The 26,870-nt window shown below is 35.1% G+C and overlaps 1 protein-coding gene across 1 annotated transcript in view; it reads left to right on the top strand.

Annotated features, from left to right (window-relative positions):
* SPON1 (spondin 1) overlaps positions 1 to 26,870 on the top strand; it is a 362,466-nt gene that overhangs the window by 156,598 nt on the left and 178,998 nt on the right. Inside the window, 2 exon segments of the mRNA XM_074275432.1 lie at positions 6,892 to 6,965; positions 12,858 to 12,980. Coding sequence (XP_074131533.1) covers positions 6,892 to 6,965; positions 12,858 to 12,980 — 197 coding nt within the window.

Here is a 26,870-nt window from a genome sequence, read left to right as displayed (position 1 = left end):
CTCTCCTGATTCTGCTCACTTTATTCAGCATCAGTTCATGTAGATCTTTCCAGGCTTTTCTGAAATCAGCTTGCTCATCATTTCTTATAGAATAATAATATACCATAACTTATTCAACCATTCTCCACTGATGGGCATCCATTCAATTTACAATTCCTTGCCACTACAAAAAAGAGCTGCTACAAACATTTTTGAACATGCGGGTTCTTTCCCCTTTTTCTCTTTTTGGAATATAGACCAATAACTGGACCAAAGGGTATGTACAGTTTTATAGTTCTTTGGGCTCTTCAAATTACTCTCCAGAATGGTTGGATATTTCACAACTCCATCAACAAACTATTAGTGTTCCAGTTAAGACATTTTGCAAACAGTCAAGAAAATCACTTCTATTTATGAAAGAATATTAATTAATAATCCTGGATTACTCTGTCACCACAAAAAATCAAAGGAAAGAATGGAATATAATAATATGAAAATGAATGGATGCCCATCAATTGGAGAATGGTTGGGTAAATTGTGGTATATAAATGTTATGGAATATTATTGTTCTGTAAGAAATGACCGGCAGGATGATTTCAGAAAGGCCTGCAGAGACTTATGTGAACTGATGTGAGTGAAATGAGAAGAACCACGAGATCATTGTACACTTCAACAACAATACTGTATGATGATCAGTTCTGATAGACCTGGCCCTCTCCAACAATGAGATGAACCAAATCAATTCCAACAGAGCAGTAATGAACTGAACCAGCCACATCCAGTGAAAGAACTCTGGGAGATGACTATGAACCACTACATAGAATTCCCAATCCCTCTATTGTTGTCCACCTGCATTTTTTTATTTCCTTCACAAGCTAAATGTACACTATTTCAAAATCCGATTCTTTTTGTACAGCAAAACAACTGTTTGGACATGTATACATATATTGTATTTAATTTATACTTTAACATATGTAACATGTATTGGTCAATCTGGGGGAGAGGTGTGGGGGAAGGAGGGGAAAAATTGGAACAAAAGGTTTGGCAATTGCCAATACTGCAAAATTACCCATGCAAATATCTGGTAAATAAAAAGCTATAATAAAAATAATTTAAAAAAGCATTAGATTTAAATTGAAATAATCTGGATTGAAATCCTGTCTTTCCCATATATATTGATTTTCCCTGGGCCGAGGTATTTATTTACTCTTTGGGCCTTTTTTCCTCAATCATAACTTAGAAAGTAAAACTAAATGATTTCTACCATCACTTCCAGCTGTAAATCTATAATTCTATTATTTTTATATAGAACTTTGAGGTTTAGGAATATCTCATCATAACAGTGCTATGAGGTCTGTAGTTGATATTGATGTTTTCAAGTTAATTATACTATTTGATTAATGTTTTATTCATTCTCAGTGTTTTGGGTTGTTTAAAAAAAAGGTACTGTTAAGATCAAGGAAGGGGAAGCTAGATGGCACAGTGAATAGTGTATCAGCCCTGAAGTCAGGAGGATCTGAGTTCAAATCTGGCTTCAAATACTTAATATTTCCTAGCTTTATGACTTTAGATATGTCCCAATTGCCTCAGAAAAAAAATAGTTGGAAAAAAAAAGATCAAGAAGAAATAGAGCCATAGAATCTCCAAATATATCCAAACAAATACACATAATATACATACACATAAACATATATAGATATGTACACACATATACACACATGAATACACATACAGATATGTACATACACCTTTCCAGGCACACATATATGTATGTATACATAGACACACATCGACATACACACATATGTATACATGCATATACATACATGCATATACATACACATAAGAAGCTTAATAGTAAAACTAGATGGAGATGGACAGTGGAAAATAAGACCTTTCCAAATGAAAAAGACTAAGTGAGTTCAAATCAGTTAGAATTATTGGTGGAATTTTTCCATTTTAAATTTAAATGAAAATTTTTGCTATGATGATTAGTGAATTATTTAGACTTTCATCAGAGAGTGGGGCATGAGAAGCTAGCATACTGAGAAATTTAATTTAGATTTCTTTAATGCATTCCTTCTTGATAAGAAAGTATTTTGGATATAAATGTTATTTAACCATGCTGCCAAATTGCTGCAGAATATAGGCGAGATTTATAATTCCAGAATATCAAGGGACTTCTTATAAACTACTTTATCATTTTGTGAAGCTATTATCTTTTTGAAATAGAATATAATTTGAAAATTCCATTGCATGTTCTACTTCTGATATTAGTACCAAACATTTGTTTCGAGCATAATCAGCAAATTTCTCAGGATGTGAAATTATTTTAGGCTTTGACAGACTTTGAAAATAAAAATAAACATCTGTAACAAAATATGCACTATATCTAAAGAAAAAGATGGAAGATCTGATTGTGGATATACAATGCCAAGGCTATTTGATTGGGAGAACAAAAAAGCAGCAATTGCTGATTATAATCCCAATAGGACCACCCCCCCCTACTCTCCAACCCTGTTTGTCTCCTATGCTCTCCTATGGTTCCTAAAAGCGACCCCAAAGAAAATAATATCTAGATTAGTGTATGTGGCTTTGTGCATTACATAGATACTTGAATAGCTAGTTGTCTTTAAAGAAAAGACAGAAGCTAGGTTAGTCTTTGTCCAGTTGAGCAATGTCCTGGGTGATTGGGAAAAAAGTATGGCTGAGAAGTCTTTTCTGTTGGACTGTGTTTGGTTTTTTTTTACTCTCTCCCTCTCTCTTCCCCTCCTTCTCTCTCTTCCCCTCCTTCTCTCTCTCTCTCTCTCTCTCTCTCTCTCTCTCTCTCTCTCTCTCTCTCTCTCTTTCTGTCTCTCTCTCTTTCTTCCTCTCTCTCTCTCTTTTTCTCTCTCTCTCTCATATAAGTTTCATAAGAGACCAAGAATGGTCTTGGGATGAAATTCTTGAGCCCTTGGACAAAAGACTCAGAGATGGTAGTGTTGGTGTTCTAAGCGACAGCTTCTGATCTCTATCTTATTCTGTCATTTTGAAATTTTGGCAAACTGAGATTTTGGTACACAGACCCCCATGGCTTGTATATTGCAGGTCTGTATATGATCTCTATATTGCAGGGCTTTAGCTATGTAGTTATGATAAAACTCAACAAGAGAAAGTAAAAGTTACAGGCTTCTTATCATTAAGCTTTTTGCACAGTGGTACATCATTTGGGTTTTTGAGGAGCTCTGCTTTCTGAAACCATTTGGGGAGCATAGAAATTGAGAAAGAAAATTGCTTTCTAGCATATTTGTTGGGGTTAGCCTTTTGTTCTCTCTGAGACCTCCTTCTTTCTCTATCTGTTCTTGTGAAATGATATAAGCTTTGTGGGGTATTTCAGCAGTTTTTCCAGCGTCACAATTGCCAGCCTTGACCTGAAATGGAATGTGGCACTTAGATATTGCTACAGCCATTGCTGTAGAAGCAGCCTATGGGTTATTGCACAATCCACAGGGTGTCCCCTTCCCAACATTGTTAGTATTGCTTCCCAACGTGGTTACTGGCAAACTTCACAGAATTCTTTTCTTCATTGGTTTTTCATAATCCAACTGTCTTCTGGATATAGTGGAAAGAGTGCTTACATTTCTTATAAGATGTTCAAACAGAAAGCATCACTTGTGTACTTGCTGATCCTTTCTGATCCTGCATAAAGTTAGTGAATATTCTACCATCCTCATTTTACCTAGAGCTAAATGATTGTACCTTTTTCAACTGAGAGCTACTGACTCTCTGCTAACTCTATTGAAAACAGTCTCCACTTAATTATTATCATTGTCCTGAGATTTTTGTTCTTTATTTCAGACCAAATGAACGATTTTAGCAGGGCTTTTTGTTTGTTTGTTTGTTTGTTTTTGTATTCCCTTGTTCCAGCTAAGAGAAAAATTAGGCATGTTTCATTCATGTCAACACTTATGCTTCTGCATATTTTCCTTATTAATTATTTCCCTTTCCCTTTTTATCCTGTGTATAGCTTAATTGCATTTATTTGTTTTTGTCCTCTTCTACATAAGATTTTGAGCTTCTTGAGTACAAGGACTGTTTTTTGCCTATTTTTGTATCCCTAGCATTTAGCATAATACTTGACATATAGTAGGCACTTCATGTATATTGGTTGATCAGTTGGTTGGTTGATTGGGGAAAAGCTGATTTTAAAAAATTGTTGGAATGATAATTGCTTTATTTTAAATCTTGAAAGGCTGGGTGTGTTGGTGCTTCTTGCTGAGAAAGTTGAAACTAATGGATCTTTTGGGCTCAAGAGTTCTAATCTGCAAGTGCACTAAAGTGAAAATTAGGTGTCCACATGAAGTGTAGCACTAATATGCTGAGAGTGGGTGGCTATAAAACTTTCTAATGAGGGGGCAAATTGGCCCAGATCAGAAATGGAGTTGTTCAAAGCTTTTGTTGATTAGCAGTGCTTTGAAGGCAAGAATAATCTCTACATTTTCAGCATGGATGCAACAGAGAAGCCCAGTCTAAAAAAAAAATGCAGACAAACAAACAAAATCTCTAATAAACCCAACCAACCAACAACAAACATCATAAAACTTGTCTGTAAATCACATTAAGAAGAAAATCATGTTAAGTAACAAAAATGTTACTTCCTTGCAAATTTTGAACTAGTCCCACCAATGTGTGTGTGTGTGTGTGTGTGTGTGTGTGTGTGTGTTTTTACAAATAACTTCAGCTCTCCATGTCACACTGCATTTAGGGACACATCTCTGAATTTTAGCTGTGGCTTGTCATGCATTATATGCAACTTTTCTCCCATGTGGCATCTGATCATTAGTAATTCTGAAGGTAGATACTTTTCTTCTATATATAGGAGGAAAATATACAAAAATGATTGTTTGAGATGCATTGCTAGGAAAATATATGAGAAATAGCATGGCATTAATTAGTTAAATTAAATTTAAAAATTGGCATCTCCAATCATTTTTACTGACTGCCTTCTTCCCTAGAATGCTCTTCCTTCTTATTTCTACCTCCTAGCTTCCCTTGCATTTTTAAAGTCTCAACTAAAGTCCAACCTTAAGGAAAAACCTTTGCCCAATCCTTCTCAATACTATTGCCTTTCCTCTGTTGATTATCTCCAATTTATCCTGTACATAGTTGTTTGAATATTGTCTCCCCCTTCAAAATTTTAGCTCCTTGAGAACAGGGACTATTTTTGCCCTTTTTTGGGTATTCCTGGCACTTGCACAATACCTGACATATATTAGGTACTTAATAAGTGCTAGTTGACTAGATTAAATTTTATTAATTTCAGTGGGGAAAAAAATCCAGTTCCTGCAATGGAAAAAAATAAAGAAAATCTTGGTAACAAGCATGCATAGTCAAACAAGGCAAATTTTTGCATGGAATATGTCTAGAAATATATGTCACATTGCACATTTTGAATCATCTCTGTCATGAGATAGGTAGCTTATTTTATCATGGGTCCTCTAGAATTGTGCTTGGTCATTACACCGATCAGAATGCTTAAGTCTTTAAAACTGTTTCTGCATGCTATGTTGTTAAAGTAGTACAATATTGTAAACTTATTGCTTCACAGATGGATGTTAAGATGCTAATTATTTCCCTTGCTAGCCAGGAACTCTTAGGATTTTTAACAAATCTTCATGAGGTATCAGGCTGGACTGAGCCCCATTCAGAAAAGACAGACACTTTGATTGAGAAAAGACTTTCAAGAAAATATCAAGGGTAGCACAACTGCAATGGAATTGTAAATCAGTACCTTTCTTCCCATCCATTGGTTGTATGAGATCACTCAGACCTGTCACCTCTGAAGGAAGCCAGGGAGAGAGTTAGGGAACAGGGAGGAAAGAATAATACTGTATGTAGGTATGAGAGAGACACACACACAGGGAAACAGAAACAGATACCACCAGTGAGTAGAATGGAAATTAAGCATGTATCATATGTAACCCCTACTCCCTTGCTACCATTTCTAGTCTTCTTCCTCCTTTCTAAACCCTATTCCTCAGTTTCCCCTGGGGAGTGGAAGTCAAGAAAAAAAATATATTTTAAGCCCTATATCAATTTGAGAGGGATAGGTCAGTTTTTTTTATCGAGAAAATCCTGCCATGCTTCTAAAAGAAGGCTCTCTCTTCAGTCCATTCACATGTCATATTGCTGTCTCCTTTTCAAGACCTATTCTGACAAGAGCTGAGTGTGTGTGGGATAGCTTCTATTCCAAAAGCCACAGGGTAATAAGGCATCAGAGAATGATACTGATATTGATGGGGATAGTTAAGGCAATAAGGCAATAATAGGGCCCTACCACAGGGCAGAATCCATGGTGACATATCAGTATTTTTATATTTTCATAGTTGAAAATACAGAGATTTTGAGAGTTCTGATCTTCGACCTCTGGTTAGGCTATTTAAAAATAAATAATATTGGGGGACAGGGTTGAAGTAGAGCTAATATATCTTTACAAAGTCTCCAATTAAGTAATATATCTTGATTGTCTTGAAATAACTACTTTTGAGCCTCAAAATATTCTTCAAATTCTCATATCTTCTGTTTGACAAGTTTAAGGAAAAGCTAGAGCTGCTGAAGCAATCTTTGTATAGAATGTCAAAGTTAGTTTAGTTTGCTAATTCTGGAAAGAGGCAGGGTGACATTTTCAGAGCAAAACTAAAACACATTTTAAAATTCTTTTGCCCCAACCCCCTTCAGGAAAGAAGGTACAGGATTACTTGCTTCATATATTTTGTGCTTCTTCACAAAAATTTCTAGACCTCTGAAGTTTAAAATTAAAAGTGGAGAAAAGGAAGGCCCTTCCATAACAAGAAGTTACTGAAAATTCTCAGACCATTTACTTACTTTTTGAAGAAAGACTGATCCTCATTTGGTGTGTGTTGTTCTTTACAGGGCCAGCATTGTACAGAAGCGCATAATTTACTTTCAAGATGAGGGTTCTCTTACCAAGAAACTCTGTGAACAAGGTAAGACTCAGATGGAGCAATAGAGTCTAGCTGTGGCCTATTCCATGCAAATATTAAGGTTCAGGCATTTAGAATCATTTTGTCCTGCTATTCTTTGGTTTCCATATCTCACATAGCTCAAATGTTTTAATGGTAGCCAGAGGTTGTATACACTTTGATCCTGCTTGCCTTCCAATTAACCAGCTTGATTTCTTTGACAGAAAATTGCCAGCAGCACTTAGAAGTTATTTTCTTTTGTGCAAAGAACAGCAATTCCAATCCAACCCAATATAAACATAATAAGCATTTACAATGTGCAAGACATATGTGCTTAGGAGCTCGTGATACAAAAAACAAAATGGAAAAAAGAACACCCAGTTCCTCTCCTCAGAGAACTTGCAATCCAATGCCAAGAGCTTGTTTGCTATTGAATTTCCTTCAAAAATATTTTAGGTTCTGGCATATGGTAGAGATTTAATAATTGCTTGTTGATTTGATTTAAAAACAGTTTTTATGGAAACTTGCATGATAATGAAATGCAAAATGTGCAGAACCAGGAGAACATTGTATACAGTAAAAGCAACATTGTTTGAAGAACAACTTTGGTTTTTGTTTTATTTAATAATATTATTATTTTTCCAAATACATGCAAAGATAGTTTTCTACATTCTCCTTTGCAAAATCATGTGTTCAAATTTCTTCTCCCTCTCCTTCCCCCAAAACAGCAAGTAATTCAATATAGGTTAAACATACAATTTGAAAAATAACTTTGAATGAATAAGTTACTTTGACTATTATAAATAAGCGAATTAACTATAAAGGACACATGGGGAGAGAAACACTATTTGCAATGCAGAGAAAAAACTCACAAACAGAAGTATGCATAGAATAATTTTACACTTGTATCTCATGGTAGCCATTTCTAGGGTGGAGGAAGTGGAGGAGAAGGAAAGGAAAAAAAGAAATTTACATAATAAGTTTGATGTATATTTGAAAGGAAAAGCAAATTATGCATAGTAGATTTTCAGTTTCATGTGCAATAATTTTTTATTGTACTGTTACAGAAATGCTTGTTGTACTATGTTAAGAAAAAAATTAAAATTAAAATCCTGACAATCCACCCCCCCCCCCCAAGAATTTTACAGCTTAGAGAGGAAATGAAACAACTTCCCTTGAAAAGCGATTAAATGAGATCTTCTTTTCTTCCTGAAGTCTTCCAGCTAGTCATTTGGTTGTTGATTCTGGGAATATGCACAGATCTAACTCAGTGTTATCATAATGGTAAGGTATTTCATAAGAAGAAAGAATTACTGTATCCAGGGCTGACAAGATTGATTCAGCAGTGGTAATACAGTAGCAAAGGCAGGATGGATTAAAAAAGAAACTTGATTTAAGATTTTAACAGTTGTTTGTTTGATGTTTTTGTTTTTAATAGAAAGAAAAATAAACCAACTCACCCATTTTAATAAAACAAAAAAGGCAGGGCATATAAAACTTCATTCAATCAATTTAACAAATGATAAAAATATATACTATAGAGTAATTTCATATCATGTTCAGATAAGAATAGAAAATGATAAGCAGCAGCATATTGTTGTAGAAAAAAGGCTGTCTTTGGAGTAAAAAGATTTCTAGGTCCAAGTCCTGACTCTGAGATGTACCAGGTCATGTGATGGTTGTGTCACATAACCTCTTATTGCCCCAGTCTCCCCACCTCTCCCCACCTACCCTGATTCCTCCCCCCACTTTGAAGTGTTTACTAGGTACTAGGGGTGCAAAAATAAAACCAGACCCATCTAACATGTGCTTTCAAAAAGCACATTATGAATTAAAAACTATCAGTATACTGCTAAATTGGAAGGACATTGGTATGGAAGGAATACAATACCAAGAATTCTTTATAATGGCAAAATCATAAATTTGATCAAAAGAAAAAAGAAAAGACTTCAAAAGACATAGGGAAATGGAGTTTATGGTTATAGGTAAAAGGGAAGCAGAGAAAACAATAATGAAATAGTAATAATAATAAAAGCAACAACAATTGAAGATTTTCTAGGGTTTACTATGTTCTAGGCACTGTGCTAAGTGTTTTACAATTATTATCTCATGTGATGAGAAGAGAAAAGAAAGGGGGAGTAGAAGAGGAAGGGAGGAGGAAAAGGATGAATCATTGTAGTTTCACTTACTTCCATGCCAGTCTTCCTCTAGTTTTTAATGAGATAACAACCACCATTCTAGAAGTTTTTATCCACTCTTATCTCTGGTTCTATTAATCCTCCTTTCTGGGTTATCTCTAACATCTGATTTTTTTTTTTTTTTTGGTCTTAGTTCCAGGCTGCTAAGTCCACTGAAATCTCATCTTTAGCTACATGCTTATCATTCATTTGAGCTGCAATTGGTATTACTTTCTTTGACACCCTCTCTCTTTACTCACATTCTAAATTTCTTCTTTCCTCAGATCCCCAACTGCCCTACCACTCCTCCAGGAGATGATCTATACTTACTACTTTACTGAATTTAGAGATCATTCAAATCTTTACTGACTCCTGCTTTTCACAATGTCTCAGTCACTCAGTTTCTCTTTCTTTTTTCCTATTTCCAAAGAAGAAGTCTACTCACCAAGGTTAATGACTTTACCTGTGCCTTTAATCTTCTCTTGCACTCTCTTTAGGACTTGGTTATTCCCTTTCTCTTGAATCTTCACCTCTTGTCCCTCTACTGACTCCTTTCATCTACCAATATGTATAAACTTAGTTCTCTACAATTCTAGAATAGCTCCTTCCTTTGCCTTCTACTTCATCTGGTACCATTTCATCCTTCTCTTCAAATTTATGACCAAATAGCAAAAGAAAGACGTTAATACCTTCACTTTCTCATGATCCACTTTCCTTCCAACATCTTACAGAATGATTTCCTTTCTTCGAACTCTCTTAAAAGTCATTAGTTATTTCCTGAAGAATTCTTTGTTGAGTTCTCATGCTTTATGACCTTTCTGCAGCATTAAATATAGCTCTGCTTTTCGCCTCTTAAATTTGAATTCTCCTTGGAGTTTTATCTTTGTTTTATCTATTTCCTATCCCAGTGACTACCACTAGCAGGTAGATAGTATAGTGGATAAAGCACTGGATCTGGAGTCAGAAAGACTTGATTCAAATCTAGCCATTTACTAATATTTACTAACTGTGTGATCCTGGGCAAGTCAGTTAATCCTATTTGCCTCATTTTCTTCAGCTGCAAAATGATCTGCAGAAGGAGAAACCATTCCAATATTTTTGCCAAGAAAACACCAAATGAGGTCATAAAGAATAGTGTATGACTGAAACTGAACAACACTGAAAGTGACTATTAAGAGTTTCTATTACAGTTCCTTGTTATGTTGTAAATGTATTAATAACTATTTTTTAAATGAGTACATAGTCTCAATTTTCTTGATTCCTAAGATAAGTTTCTTTCTTAATTCCTATTCCTTCTCTAAATGTTCTGGTGTCTCTTACTGGTTCCTTGTCTTTTTTCCAATCTCCCAATTTGACATTTCCTCTGCTTTTAATACACTTCCTTGCTTAGTAAAAATCATATAGTCCCGTATATCACTCCAACTGTCACTTCTAACTAGATGACTCTCAAATCAATAGCAAAAACCCTGACTTTTTCCCAACCTCTAGCCTCTTTTTCCAATTATTTATAGGGAATTTCCTACCAAATTTCACACCAACACCTTAAATTCGATGTGCTCAAAGTTTAAGTTTTTCCTTAAAATTTTTTTCCCTTCTGGTTCTTTAAGTATTACCACCATTCACTTAGTGTTTTTCCTTCAAAACTTTGGTATACTATTTCTAATTCTTTCCTTTTAATTTCTTTTCCTGTTCAGAAAGTTATGAAGTCCTATTGACTTAGTATTCTCAATACTTCTTCCAATTGTTACTAATTTTTACCCCTACTACCATCATAATATAGGGTCTTACCATCTATTTAGATTGCTAGTTGTTGTCTGAACTTGACTTGATATTTTCTATTTATATGGGGCACTCTCTTTTCAGTTCCACTTCATAAAATGCCTAGCTTCCTCCAAGGATTAGCTCAGACTCTACCTGCTTACTACAAGTAAGCTTTCTTATTTGGTCCCCAACTTGCCCCCATTGGAGAGTGCTTTCTTTTCCCCAAAATATATTTGTTTCTCTTGTACTTAACTTGATCATCATCAAGAAAATAAATTATTTCCTTTTTAATGTCTACTGGGGAAGACACACTCTCTTCTTCCTATCTTCCTATCATCTACTTTTTGCCAAGGTCTAAAGCCTGCAATTCTCTCATTGAATTAAGAATTAACTTATTTCACAGGAATATATTAACTGAATTTCCAATCTGAAATGTTACAGGAAGCTATTCTTGACATTCAAGAATTTTACTTTCTTAAAGAAAAAGCATGTTGTCATGGATCAGGAACTAGGAGACCTCAATTTTAGAAGGATTTTACCAGTTACTGAATGTCTCTTTGAGCAAGGCATTACATTTTTCTATGAGTTTTAGTTTTCCCATCTGTCAAATGGGAATAATGATCTCTTTATCATTTAAAAAAAATAGAAGTCAAATGAAAGAGTACCTATAAAATGCTTAGGAAACTTGAAAGCACTGTGTAAATGGCAGCTTTGATCATTATACAGTTCTTTTTAAAATGTGTAATAATATATATTCAGCTAGGTAGGAAAAAAGACCTTTTTGTTGTTAAAAATGTGAAAAGATATTACATAAATATAAGAAGAATATGATTGCACATTGAGTGAAATTGTGTTCATGATGCAGGAAAATAAAGGCTGGGAATCTGACAATTTGCTCATATGACTCTCCTTGCTAACCATCAATAACTAAAAATGGGAGTGGAAAGGACTCATAAACAAATTAATTACTTAGCAACTATTGAGCAGAGAAATAAAGTCAAGGGACTTAACCATGGGTTTTTAGGGACAAGATAACCTTCTTGATGGAATCTGTCAACCATTGGTACTTGCAACTAAGCAACTTGAAATAGTATTTTAAATATGTGAATATAATAGAATACTATTCTGCAATAAGAAATGAGAAGGCAGATTTCAGAGAAACTTGTAAAGAATTGTATGAATTGATGCAAAGAGAAATGAACAAAAACAGAAAAACATCATACACGGTATGAGCAACATTATGTGAAGATAACTCGGCTCTTAGTAACACAGTGATTCAAAACAACTACAAAGGATGCAGAAAGGAAAATGCTATCTACAACCAAAGAACTGAGGGACTCAGCTACAGATTTAAGCATATCTTTTTTTTATTATTTTAGTCTTTTTTTGTATTTTTTCTTTTTGATCTGTTTCTTCTTTTGCAACTGTGATTAATATGGAAACATATTTTACATGACAGTGCATATATAAACTATATAAAAATGCCTACCATCTTTGGAAGAGGAGAGGGAAAGAAGGAGACAAATTTAGAATTCAAAATCTTATAAAAATGAAGGCTAAATTTTTTTCTTAACAAGTAACTGGGGGAAATACAATTAAATTTTAGAAAGAAATGGTGTTTAAGCATTCTTTCTTTTACATTTGTGCAGCTGAACTACTCCAGTCTGTTTTATTCTCTGCTCTCTGCCCAAGCCTTCAGAGACCCCTTGTTGTGACTAACAACTTGATTGTGGCAGGAAGCATTGAACGAAACATAGGAGTTTGCATATTTCCTTTAAAAAACTGGAAGACAGGGCATACATGTTCAGATAAAACCTGTAGATAGAAAGGTTCCCTCATCTGGAGTGCTGGTAGGTTTTATGTTTAATTTCTGCTGGGTATCTGAATGAAGTTGCCTTATCTGTGATGTCATGGCTCTCCAACAAGAGTTGGGGTTTCTTTTCCAACCTCATGACATTTTTTTTCTGCTCTGTTTCAGATTCAACATTCGATGGAGTGACTGATAAACCGATCTTAGACTGCTGTGCATGTGGAACTGCTAAATACAGGCTCACATTTTATGGAAATTGGTCAGAAAAGACTCACCCAAAGGATTATCCACGTGAGCACTTTTGCTGCTGGGAAGATGGGGGGCAGGGGAAGAGGGAGTGAGAGGAAGCATTTCAAAGTATAGTATGCCTGGAGGCTAAAGCAGATAGTCTATGGAGATGACTGTGAAGAAAATAGAGGAGTTCAATTAAGGCCTGTTGGAATGAGGAAAACAACTATAAAATAAATGGTTTAAGGAAAATTTAAATTAATATAATTAAGTCAAGCATAACTCAATATATTTGGCTTTTTGCATAACATTTTCCCAGTTACTGTTTTCAACTTTTACATATACATAACACACATACACTATACACACACACATACACACACACACACACACACACACACATAAATATACAGGCAAAATCAAGAGGAAAGGACTTTGGTCCTCTTTCTGACACATATAGGCTTTATGAATCTGGGCAGATCACCTAAGCTTCAACGTTCTGGTTGGTTGTCCTTTGTTCTTGAAGAGGACCAAAATGTCATCACTGTGTTAGAGTCGAATTGTGTCTAACTGTGGCTGATCAGACCAATAAGAGCATAGAATGTTCTGCCACAGAGCAGACATAAATAGTTCCTTTAAACATTTGGAGTGGCTTCTCTAACTACACATTTTGTGTTCCTTCTGGGCTATTTCACTTCTGCTTTGCTCATAGAGCATAGCAACTGCTCTGATGAGGGCACGCCATGCAGAGAGGTCCTGTGTCAGTGTCTCCCATGTCATAAATCAATTATAATATTCTTAAAAGAGACCTTGAGAGTGTCCTTATATTGCTTTTTCTGACCAACTTGTGAGCACCTGATGATATCCCTCTAAGTTGCAGAGAAAGGCCTGACTTCTCTTGGTAAAGGGAGTTTCCTATGTCAATGAAATCATTACTCCAGTCCCTCTTCATTATCCTATAATCATATGCAACATATAAGCATGATAATGATATAATTTTAACACTCCTTTCTTTGGGAGATACTTTTATGATAGTCTCTAACACTCAGTCCTGAATCCAGAATTTAGTAAGGAAAAGTCTCTCAGGATGTAAAAAGTTACCATCAAGCTCCATTTTCCAAGTATTCAGGCTCTTACTAGTTTTGGGATTCTTGTTTAACTTATTATAACATTGGCAGTATAGTCCAACATTGAAACCTCTGATTAATCACTGGATTGGGGAAGCTATTGGATGTTTACTAAGCTGAAGAAGCATTGGCTGAAATCATAGTAGTGAAGAAAAAGATGCAAAAACTCAAAAATAGACATAGAACCAACCAAGTGAAGCACTTTGTTTATCTTTTCAGTATCAAGGTAAGTAGTTCTCTTTGCTTCAGCATCCCCTACAGGTATAACTGTACTTTTTGTACAGTATACAAACAGATATTGATAATGGCAACCTTGTGTCATCAGCACAGGATTAAATTATATTCAGGATCTTCTATTTAAGAAGGCAGGAAAGTGTGTAATACATCTTAGAAAGATTTCCATCAAAACAGCACAAGCTCAGAGTACTGGTGCCCGAAGGGACCAGCTTCAGTTATCCTGGAAAAAAATCACATACATGGAGGAGCTCATTTCCTGATATGGCTGGATAAATGAGGAGTGATTGTACTTTCTGCTAACTGCCAATTTTTTTTCATGGTTCCAGTCTTTTAGCTTTTATGTAAAGCTGGTGGCATTTTAGAATTGTATCCAGATAACTATACACAGAGATTTTCAATTTAAGCATTTTTAAAGGGACAACAGGATTGTTCTCTTGTATCCAAACCTCATTAAAATGGACAATTTTTGCTGCATGTACAGATAGGGAAAGGGGGGATAGAGAGGCTCTATTGTTTGTGAGAGAGGTCAAATATTTTCACTTTATTTATTTATTTATTTGTTTTGCAGTAAACAAAGGTTAATTAGTTAAGTATTTAGAAATATTATCAAAGAAGACATAGTGATTTCCCTGACAGAGTGAATGCTGCTTTACTTTCTTTTCATGTTTTATTTCTCTGGTGGTACTTTTATAAAAAAACAAATTCCACTTTTTAAAAAATTTAATTTAATTTTTGTTTCAATTAACAAGCATCTACCTTTTCTTTTTCCCTCCTCATCCCTCCACTAGGAAAAAAGAAAAGGACCCTAAATATGCAAATTTAAGCAAACTTTTTTTTTTTTAATCCCCATATTGTCCATGTCCAAAAATGCATTTTTCATTTTACAAGTCAATTCCAAAACCTCTCTGTCAGGAGGTAGGTAGCATTCTGAATCACAGGTCCTCTGGAATTGTAGTTAATCATTGGACTGATCATTTTTCCTTGTGTAGACTTTTATTTTTGCCTTTCTACTATGTGAGAATAATTCCCCTTCCCATTCTTTCTCCACCCCCCAGTAGAATACCTTTTTCAATTTCCTTTTTTCTATTAAGATCATCAAAACATTACAGAAAACACTCCCAAGATCTCCATCTTTATTTGATTTTGTCTGTCTCCTGCTTACATTATAGTTCTTGGTGAATGCTTATCTTCCCATTCCTCGATAGAATGTAAACAATTCGTTTTTATAAGGCCTTTTCTACTTGCTCACTTGAATTTATCTTTTTATGTTTCTTTATTTCCTTTTGTGTTTATATTTTAAGGTTTCAATGCAAATCTGATCTTGCTGCTAGGTATGCTTGGAGATACTTTATTTCATTAAATGTTCACTGTAGAGAAAAAGGTATGCTGGAGCCAGCCATAAGAGAACCAATTGTTAAATTTTCAGTGTGATCTTTTGAATCTTGGAAACTGGCAAATGCTGCAAATCAGAGTTTGTTTTTTGTTTTGTTTGCTGTGTAGACATAAGAAAGTGATGGAGAAAATGTTAATAATTAAACATAAAAGTATGTTATAAGTGATTTTGGGTTTTTAATGTTTTTTATGGGTTTTTTTTGGTAGAATAGAGCTTCTCTGAAGCTTTCTCATAGGTATTATCTAATTTATTCACTATTTTTGCATTTGTGTTCTTGAGTTTCTGGTTATCCTTAGCTTCATAATAGCTCTTATATTGTTTTTAGTCTTTTCAGCAGTTTGCTCTTGGCATCCTGCTGTTGCTTGCTTAGCTGGGAGCTCAGGGCTGAATCTGTGATCCTTATTCCTTTACGAAATACACTAACTCCCCACTGATGGCCTGGGAAAAGGAACTGATTCCATATTCTCTGCCCTATTTTTAACTTATGGATGATTAGTACAATTTGATATATTCTTCAACATATGTGTGGTCTGGTTTTATATATATTTGCATGTTTGAGGTCTTAGAGATTTATGCATTTCATTTCACTTATTTTGTTGAGTGTTTCCCCAACTCTAATACTTGATCTGATGATAGCTGCAAAGTAATGATTCTCAGTAGATCTGAGAGAAGAGCTCTGCTTTGTAAATGATCAACATTAAATTAATCTAAACAGGTGACATACTTCATACTTTTGGAATACATAATGTATTAATGATGATTCTTCCTCTGTGTCATTCAAAATGAGAAGAGAATAAAAATAAATAGCAAGGAATTAAAGTCCAAGAAAAGGAAAGAGGTTGTAAGAGAGTGCCTCACCACCTCTAATATGATTAACTTCTTAAGCCCCGACGAGCTATTAAGAAAGTAGGAGAAATTATGAGGGGGATTATGGAACCAGTTAGTAAATGTCTGGGGCTGCATTTGAACTCAGGTCCTCTTGATTCCAAGGAAGTACTGCATCATCTAGCTGCCCTTTTGAGTTTTTAATTTCTGACAAAACTTTAGTAATTAGAATTACATGGATTATCTATGGATAAACTGAAAGAAAACCTACTAGATAAACCTTATTTCCATTTTTTTGAATAAGGTTAAAAGGGTCAGATAAAAAAGTAATATACAAACCAAGAATTATCATAAATATAGAAAGGTTTTTGAAGAGACAGAGGAACTAGTGACCAAATTGACAACTTCCAGTGGGAATATGGATGCAAGGGAGTCCCAGGAAAAAATCCACTTCTAGTTCATTGACTGAGCTAAGATCTAGAATAAGGTTGCCAGAAGAAGGAACAACAATCTCAGATATGCAGGCAATCTCTCTCTGATGGCAAAAAATAAAGAAGAATTAGGAAGCCTCTTGATGAGGGTGAAAGAGGAAAATATAAAATCTGGCTTAAAGCTTAACCTATAAAAACATCCTAAGGTTATGGACACTGATTCCATGACTTACTGGCAAATAGAGGGAGAAAAAAATGGAAGCAGCACTAGATTTTGTAGTCTTGGACTCAAAAGATCACTGAAGATAGTAACTGCAGTTATGAAATTAAGACATTTGTTCCTTAGAAAGAAAACTATGGTAAATCTGAACATCATTAAAAATACAAAGGTTTTTGTATAGTCAGAGCAATGGTTTTTTTCCAGAAGGGATGTATGGCTGTCAGAGTTGGACTATAAAGAAAGCTGGGCAGCACAAAATTGATGCTTTCCAATTGTGGTGCTAGAAAATATTTTTAATGGTCCCTTGGAAAACAATGAAGATGAAATGATGTAATGCTTAAATAAATCAATTTAGACTATTCATTGGAAGCTCAATTAATAAAGCTGAAACTTAAAATGACCAGATAATGAGAAGACTAGATTTCTAATGTTGGGAAAGATTGAAGGCAAAAGAAGAGAGTAGCAGAAGATGAGAAGGATAGATAGTATCATGGAAACAAACTTGGAAGATAGTAGAACATAGAAGAACATGATGTATTATGATTGTTGGGGACATAAAGAGTTTTACATGACAGTGAATGAACAACATTAGGTTAGGAGAAATTTACATTTATTTTAGCAAGTTAATTGATTAAATTGCTCACGATCTTCATGGACAAGGCAGAGAGATGAACTAGAAGATTGTATAGTCAAGAAATAGATTCTGAATTAATTGAAAAACAGTTCCCAAAGAGTGAGAATCTATAGATCAGTGTCAATTTGGTGAAAAACTTCAGGAATATGCCAGAGTGTCTTGTCCTTTTTTGGCAACATTTTTTAAATCAGTGATAAGACATAAACGGAGTGTGTGTATGTGTATCTGTCTATATTTAATATATATGTATATGTACATATACATATATAATTTTGTCTATCACCTATCAGATCTTTTCTTAAATTTTATTTATAAATTTTTGATAGTATATATGCATAAGTAATTATTTTTTTTATAACATTATCCCTTGTATTCATTTTTCCACATTATCCCCTCCCTCCCCCTACTCCCTCCCCTTGATGACAGGCAATCTCATACATTTTACATGTGTTACAATATAACCTAGATACAATATACGTGTGTAAATCCAATTTTCTTGTTGCACATTAAGAATTGGATTCCGAAGGTATAAGTAACCTGGGTAGGTAGACAGTAATGCTAACAATTTACATTCACTTCCCAGTGTTCCTTCTCTGGGTGTAGTTGTTTCTGTCCATCATTGATCAACTGGAAGTGAGTTGGATCTTCTTTATGTTGAAGATATCCACTTCCATCAGAACACATCTTCATACAACATTGAAGTGTACAGCGATCTTCTGGTTCTATTCATTTCACTCAGCATCAGTTGATGTAAGTCTCTCCAAGCCTCTCTGTATTTCTCCTGCTGGTCATTTCTTACAGAGCAATAATATTCCATAACATTCATATACCATAATTTACCCAACCATTCTCCAATTGATGGACATCCATTCATCTTCCAGGTTCTAGCCACTATGAAAAGGGCTGCCACAAACATTTTGGCACATACAGGTCCCTTTCCCCTCCTGGGTATTTCTTTGGGATATGAGCCCAATAGCAGCAATGCTGGATCTAAGGGTATGCACAGTTTGATAACGCTTTGGGCAGAGTTCCAAATTGCTCTCAGAATGGCTGGATTCTTTCACAACTCCACCAACAATGTATCAGTATCCCAGTTTTCCCACATCCCCTCCAACATTCATCATTATTTGTTCCTGTCATCTTAGCCAATCTGACATCACCTATCAGATCTTATGGAGCATAAAACAAACACTGATAACTAACATGCTGAAAGATAGAATTAGCATCCAAATGATCTTGACATATTGGAGTGATCAAATGAATATGGCAAGCTGAAAGTAAATAGGGAAAAATGTTATAAAAAGCTTGGATTAAACATATAATAAGTATATGCACTCACACACCTATATTAAAAATTAACTTCACAGAGTTGAAGAAGCATGAATAGGTAATATTTGGAGTTTTTTTTAAAAAACCTTCAAGGTATGCATGCACTTCAACCTTAATGCAAGTCACCATTGTGACTCACTAGCCAAAATATGACCATGATCCTGCTATTCTCTGTGCTTATTGATCTTTGCTTTTTGGCTGTGATTTTTTTTTTCTAGTTCTCTTGAAACATTTTAGTAAGCCTTGATACCAAAATGGCAACTGGCCCATTGATGGTGACCAAGATGGTGATGGAATTCACAATCATGCTGTAAGAGGACTGTTTGAGAGAACTGGAGATGTTTAGTCAGGAGAAGAGAATACTTTTTAACTAATCATATTAACTTCTCCAAACGTTTGAAGTCTGTTGCGTTTAAAAGGAATTATATGTATTTTGTATCATAAATTAGTAACTCCCATCATTAATTACCAAGGCAGAGGCTGGAAGAGTCTCAAACTTTGAAATTATAAAAGATTCTTGTTTTACATCTGGATGTTAAATTGTATGATCTCTTTGGTTAAATCCCTGGATTTATGGCTCTATTGGGATCCAGAGAATAGACAAAGTAGACTGGAACTAGGACTTACTAGGAATACTTCTTGGTCTTGTCAAGCACACTTATATGTGAAAAAGTTTTGTTCATTGATCAAGGTAATCTAGAGAAAAGAAATTTTATCGTCATTTCTAGAAGCTTATCCAGTACTTTGTTTCTATCTAGAGACTGTGATCCCATTTGAGCTTGACCTAATAAAATAGGAAGTAGACTACTAGATGAAATTCAACTAATGAATATATTGAAAATGTCTCCCTAGATTAATGTGAAAAACTGCTAAATTTCTCCAAATTACTGATGATGAAATTCAGCCTTATTGTAATAAGTAAGTCTGGGAATAATTAAATTAGTGATTCTAATTTTTAAGCAGTGATAACTAAAGCTTGTAGAATTTAACTAAAAATTTAAGGGGCCTTCACATAGCTTTGGAAACATGAAACAAATTTTCAAAGGATTTTTTTCTAATTAATTTCATCATTGCATTATTTATCTATTGGCAAATCTAATTTGACACAGATTTCTTTCTTAAGGATTTATATTGTGTGCTCAGTCAGCTCTGTACCACCATGTGTGAGGGCAGCTAGTCTTTAAGGAATGATGCAGAGTCAGTGGGAGGCATTTGTCAAATAGGATGGGAAATTAGTGAAAAAAAGACAAAGAGGAAGGCTATTTTATCTGGGACCTAACATCATGGGAGATAGCCAAACACTACCTCTTGGTGGTGCAGTGTAAAGAGCATTGAACTTGGAGGAATCATAGAACCTAAGCTCAAATCTCATTTCTCCCATTTATGAATTTAGGCAAATCACTTAATCTTTCTGGTCCTCTTGTTTTCTTGTCTATGAAATGAGGGGACGTACTAGATGGCTTTTTGCTCTTAATTCTGTTGATATCTTGATATTCTTTAGATTACCAGTCAGATTAACATATGTATGAATACTGAATAATCTTTCAAAAGTAAAAATCGTCCCCCTCTCTATTTACTCTTTCTTTCTTCCCCCAATGTCATTGTAAAGTTTCACAGCTGGTTGGTATCTGGTCCAGGTCCAAGAAAGGGGCAATTTATGACCAGCCCCCTGAGACTGTGTGTGTGTGTGTTCCCAGTTAGGTTGACTAGATGTGAGAGATTTCATGTGACATCAAGCTAAAGAGAAGGGCTTCAAATAGCTTGATTTTAGCCTGAGGTTTATTCACTCATCCATGTCATGGGCATAACATTGTGGAAGCCCACCACACTCATCAGGCAGAGAATCCAGTGATATTCCAGCTAATGCCTCCACTGTGGGAGGCCCCTGCAAACTGCTTTGAATTTTTTGAAATGCATTTGAAACAATTATGATTTAAAATATCTCCTCTAATACCCCCTACCCACACACAAAAATGCTAAAATATAATAAGCTATAAAGTCCATTGCTCACCCTTGGTAATTCTAAGGAAATTTATGCTTCCTTCTACTCTACTTATTCCAGAAGAATAATGTGTTTTGGGGCATATGGGTCAGTTTCAGGGTTGCTTCAAGAGAAATGCATAAATTGGCAGTAATCTTAGTCAAAAGTGGGATGTAAAAAAGGAATTATAGATTTGTTTCCTCCAAAGTCTACATATAGTTACTTGACATATATTTTTTAAATTTGAAGGACTGCTTTGCTATCGGGATATTGGATGAAGTAATTCATGTAGCCTCATGGGGTGCGATTTTTAACCTGTCTCCATTAACCTTGGAAAAAGTAATTAAATACAGTGATCAAACTGACATCCCTAGACATTTTTAAAAATAGGATTATTCAGTTAGTTCAATGAATTAGGCAAATTGAGGTGAATGAACCAGATGACCCATCTTTGCATTGTCCTTAAGTCTTAACAGTGTGCTTTGCACATAGTAGGTACTTAATAAATGTTTTAAAATTGAACTGAATGTGGTGAAAAGAGGCTGCCCCATACTAATAGTTTCCTTGGTGGGAGAGATGCTATCTTTATCAGGATTGTGACCTATAGCTATTTGCATTCTAGATTCATCCTCCCCAAATTCCTCACTCACCAAACCAAACAAATCTCTCACAGCTTTAAATAGTCAACCTTAATTTTTCCTTTGACTTTGATACCCCCAATTGCCTCCTAATAGCCTCCACTTTGATGTACTAATGTCAATTCGATATTTATATGTCAAAAGAAGAACTCATTTTTTCACATTTGGCCTACTTTTCCAATGTCCAGTTTCTATTGTGGGTATCTTATTTCTTTTCCTATTTACCCAGACTCATGAATTTGGATATTACTTCCTTCATTGAAAGTAAATTCCCTAAGGGCAGGAACTGAGTCATTTCCTATCTTTTTATTTCTGGTAAATGGTTGTCTTGCACATAACAACTTTCCAAATGGTAGACAATTTTTCTTATATTGAATTGGATTAAAATCTTGGTGCTTCACAGTCGATGTGATGGTAAGGATTTCTGGCACCTTTAACTAATCCTTTGGTACAGTTTCATATTTTCTTAATCTCTGGACCTGCTCTAATTTGTCTTTGTCTTTTCTAATATGTCATATGCAGAAGTTTACTCAATACTCCACATGTAATCTTAACACTCAGTACTAATAGGATGATCATTTTTCTCATTCTGGGCACCTTGCTTTTATTAATGTTATTTGACTGTTCATTATGTTTCTTAAGCATCCTTGTTTGGTTTTGTTGTTGACTATTGTTGAGTCTGCAATTCCCCAAATTTCTTAGGTTTGTTTATTTATACCTCCGTCTCATCCTGAACTTGTATAATAGATGTTGCAATACAGTTTTTTAATGTAACATTTATCCTTATTAAATTTTATATTTTTTGACTTAGCCCAAGAGTCTAATCTGTTAGGATCATATTGGATCCAAATTTTGTTTCCCATCTTATTTGCTCTCCCTTTCATTTTGTTTCATCTGCCACTTGGATGAGCTTGTCATCTGTTACCTACAACAATGCCTTATATCTATAGACTGTTTATCTCCCTATTGTCCATAGTAAGCCATCAGGGAACATCTGTTGCAGCAGCAGCAACAAGAACAAGACAAAACCCAAGGAAGTTTGTGCTATATAGAATGGAAAAGGACACAGGAGAAGCATTTGTTTTCTGTTTGATAAATATCTGAGTCCTAGGTGCTTCATCTGTCCAGAGTACTTCACTGTATTCCTCCACTGTATTCTTAGAGTTGTCTCTACTTGTAAAAGAAGATTTGGCTTATCATATTTTTTCAGATTTTATTTTCGTAAGAGCAACCTGCACATTATTTTCCAGAGAACAATAATATTCCATCAGAGAAACTTGCTTCAGATTTTTTTTACAATTACTATTGCTAATTGTATTTCCCCCCATTTATTCTTTCTCTCCTTTCACCCTGTCCCTCCTCAAAAGTGTTTTGCTACTGATCACTCCCTCCCTCAATATGACCTCTCTTTTTTCACCCTCCCTCCTTCCCACATCCCATTTCTCTTCTATTCTTCTTTTTTCCTACAGGGTAAGATAGATTTCTATATCCCACCTGATGATGTATGTTATTTCCTATTTGAGCCAGTTCTGATGAGAATAAGGTTCACTTACTCACCCTCTCTTTCCCTTCTTCCCCTGCACTTTAAAAGCTTTTTCTTGACTCTTTTTTTATGACAGAAATTTTGCACCATTCCACTTTTCCTTTTCCCTTTCTTCCTACTACATTCTTTTTTCATCTTTTAATTTCATCATTTTTTAAAAAGATATTATCCCTTCATATTCAATTCACACCCATCCCCTCTGTCTACTAACTTCTATATATATGTATACTTCTTCTAACTGCCATAAAAATGAGAACATTACAATGATTACAAATATCATCATCCTAAATAGGAAATATAAACTGACAAACTTTCTTAAGTATCTTATGGTATCACTTATGTTATTTTGCAAGTTTTCTAGGATAATTCTTTTTTAAATGATACTCACCTGACTATCTATAAATCAATGTCATTGCCCTCTGCATGTTATGATAATATCATATTAGTTTGGGATCCAGAATCATGTTTTTACTGGAAGCATCACAGATCACTTGGTCATTTTAAGTCAAAGGACCCTGATTAGGTAAATGCTCACCAGGAATTTTTGGGCCATCCACAGAACCTAGAAGAGTTACCTCCATAAAGGGGGGATACTTGAACCAACATTTGGGGTCTTAGCTATTGTTGATATTCATCTCTGACTGTCCAGTGTCTTCTTTTCACTGAGCTTATGAAGTGCACTGATGCTGGTCCTGGTCTGTATTCATGTTATAATGATCTAGCATACTTCTCTAGTTTCTAAAAGATTTATCCCTTGAAGCTACAGGAAACTTTCCTCTCTTTTTGTATGATGTTCATGCTTAGAGTCGGAAGCTTCAAGTATTAATTTTGGATATGATTGTCTTTGCTGTTATTTCATAGAGGACAGTCTGCTATTAGGGGATTGTATGTGGGCTGTCAGTGTCTGGGAGCATTCCAGGTCTTGTTGTGACAGAACCTTTGGCAAGTTGATCTCAGTGAAGAGGCTTGGCTGCTAGATTCCAGATTCAGGCACAGCAATAGCTCCCTCAGACAGGCTTATTTCATTAGCAAATTATGGGTCAATAATTATTAAAACTAATATGACCAATTTCCCAGTCATAATAGATGTGGTGAACATGGTAAGCATGAAACTAGTATTTATGTGTTTCTTTGATATTTCAACATGTTTTCTAATTCCTCCTTTGATACTCCCACCTAAAAAGGGGGCTGTTTTAGTAATAAAGATTCAGCTTCCTATTTGCAAGAAAATGTTCTAAATACCAAAAAGTATTATGAAATTGTGGTGGAGGAGATGAAGGTAGTACTTAATATTATCTGACTGCATCAGAATTTACACACAAAAATCTGCTCAAATTAATGATATTTATATACTTAGCTTCTCCAAACAATGGATTACTGAGAATGTACCCCCTTGAGAATTGTTTATACCAGATAAATCACTACTACTTATTCAAAAAAATAGGATTACTGTAACCTCTACATGGAGCCATCTCAGACCTGGGAAATAGTACTCTCGGTTGTGAAGAAATATCTGGTGCTGGATTGAGAATTTACCATGAGCATTCCAGAATGTTTAACAGTACTTGCAAAGCCCAAAGGAGATATGAATCCAGAAACACACACTCACATTCATTCTCATTCTCTCTCTCTCTCCCTCTCTCTCTCCCTTTCTCTCTCTCTCCCTCTCTCTCATAATAGTATAAAGAGCATAATGACATAAACTTAGTTATATATTTGTATGGTAATAGTAATGTTAATAATAGTTATAACTACTACTACTACCATATTTAGATAGCCCTTAAATTTGTAAAGTGCTTCATATACAGTATCTCATTTGATACTCACACTTACACTATAGGATAGTCTTATTCCTATTTTATTTAAAAATATAGAACCTGAGAGTGATTAAATTTTCCAGAATCATATAGATAAGTATCTGAGGAAGGATTAGAATCTATCTTCATGACTCCAAGTCCAGTATTCTTTTTTTCTATCACATGCCACTTCTTAATTAGCCTTGCTATTAGACTATCTCAGTCATTCATTGGATCAGAGACTTAGAACTAGAGGAACATCAAAGATTAGGCCAGAATCACACAGATAATTAAGTGTGAGAGGCAGAATTTGAACTCCTATCTTTTTGAGCCCAAGACACTCTATCCACTTTAATATATCTTTCAATAAGTGATTGTCCTTCAACCATTCCAATAAATCAGTAAGCATTTTTAAGTAGCCATCATATGATAGACAATAGGAAATCAAATACAAAAACTAAAATATCCCCTACTTTTAAAGGACCTATATTCTGATACAGGAGCCAAATCTCTGTCATTTGACCTCCTTAAGCTATTGCTTCCTCACCTATAAATTTCACTTATAGCATCTTAGTGGGTTTAGCAGTATCAGACTATGGAAGTTTGCTGGACAGAAAATTGTAGCCAGAGCATTCAAATGCTTCTCAGAACTTCTCTGATGATGTGTATATACAAAGGCCATGATGACCTTTACTTCAGAGAGAATGTCATGACCTCTAGGCATGAGAAGGGATGGGGATAGAGAATGATAACCAGCAATGAAAGTTGATTTAACTTGTTAAGGAAACACATCACATTTTCCCTCCAACTCTTAGACTTTAATTACATTCTTGCTTGCATAATGAATTTAGATAGATTTTTCAGAGCAAAAAAAAATTAGCATGTTTTCTCACCACATGGACTTTCCCAAGATGTTGCAACTCAAAGCCAATGAACAATGGGGAGTAGAATCTCATTTTATTGCTGTTGGCTCAGTGGAGTGGAACCAGGAGGCTTCCTGCCAGGTTCTGCTGGCCAGCACAGTTGAGGTTCATATGTATCCGTGGCATTTAATCATGTAATACAAATTGCATTTACCCTAAGAAACAGAGATGAGTGCATTGTGAATATACCAAAAAAGATCCAGAGGCTTTGAAGAGAGAAGACCTATATACTGTCTCTGCTCCTTACTATTTAGGTGACCTAGTACATGACACTTAAGTCATTGGGCACCAGCTTCTTCATCTGTAAAATAAATAGATTAAACCAGGTAATAGATAAGGTCACTCTTTTAGATCAAAATAAAATTCTAATTCTAGCTATGCTAGTTCGATGTATTGAATAAAACTTTGTAGAAGGTATAGGAAACATGAACATCCTGATGGCAGGAGATGTAGCACTGGAGATAACATTCTAGAGTTTTTTTGTAGGTCGGAGTGGGACTGACATGTTATACAAAAGTGAATCTTCCCCATGGAGGACAGTGAATATTGTAGTACCCAAATGTAAGATAAACAAGGGAGCCAAATTAGATGTGGCAGCTGTGAAGCTGGAAATTTTCCTTGAAGAACAGTGGCCTTGACCATGATGAAAAGTGAGCATCAATTCCACTACAACCATGATGGCATTTTCCCTCTGGGAGAGAGGATTGCTTGTAACAAAATCAAATGCTATCACTACCTGGGAATAGAGGGGAGTTGGCAGGAGTTGGAAAAAGCTACCAGCTGTCCCACTGGGTCTTTGGCTTAAATGCAAAAGACTGGACATACTGACAGATTTTATGTCACAGTTGTAGCCATCAAAAATCTGACAGCTGTTTG

The sequence above is a fragment of the Sminthopsis crassicaudata genome, chromosome 6 (genome assembly GCF_048593235.1).
Source record: "Sminthopsis crassicaudata isolate SCR6 chromosome 6, ASM4859323v1, whole genome shotgun sequence".
Lineage (NCBI taxonomy): Eukaryota > Metazoa > Chordata > Mammalia > Dasyuromorphia > Dasyuridae > Sminthopsis > Sminthopsis crassicaudata.
This window is presented reverse-complemented; position numbering and strand designations above follow the sequence as displayed.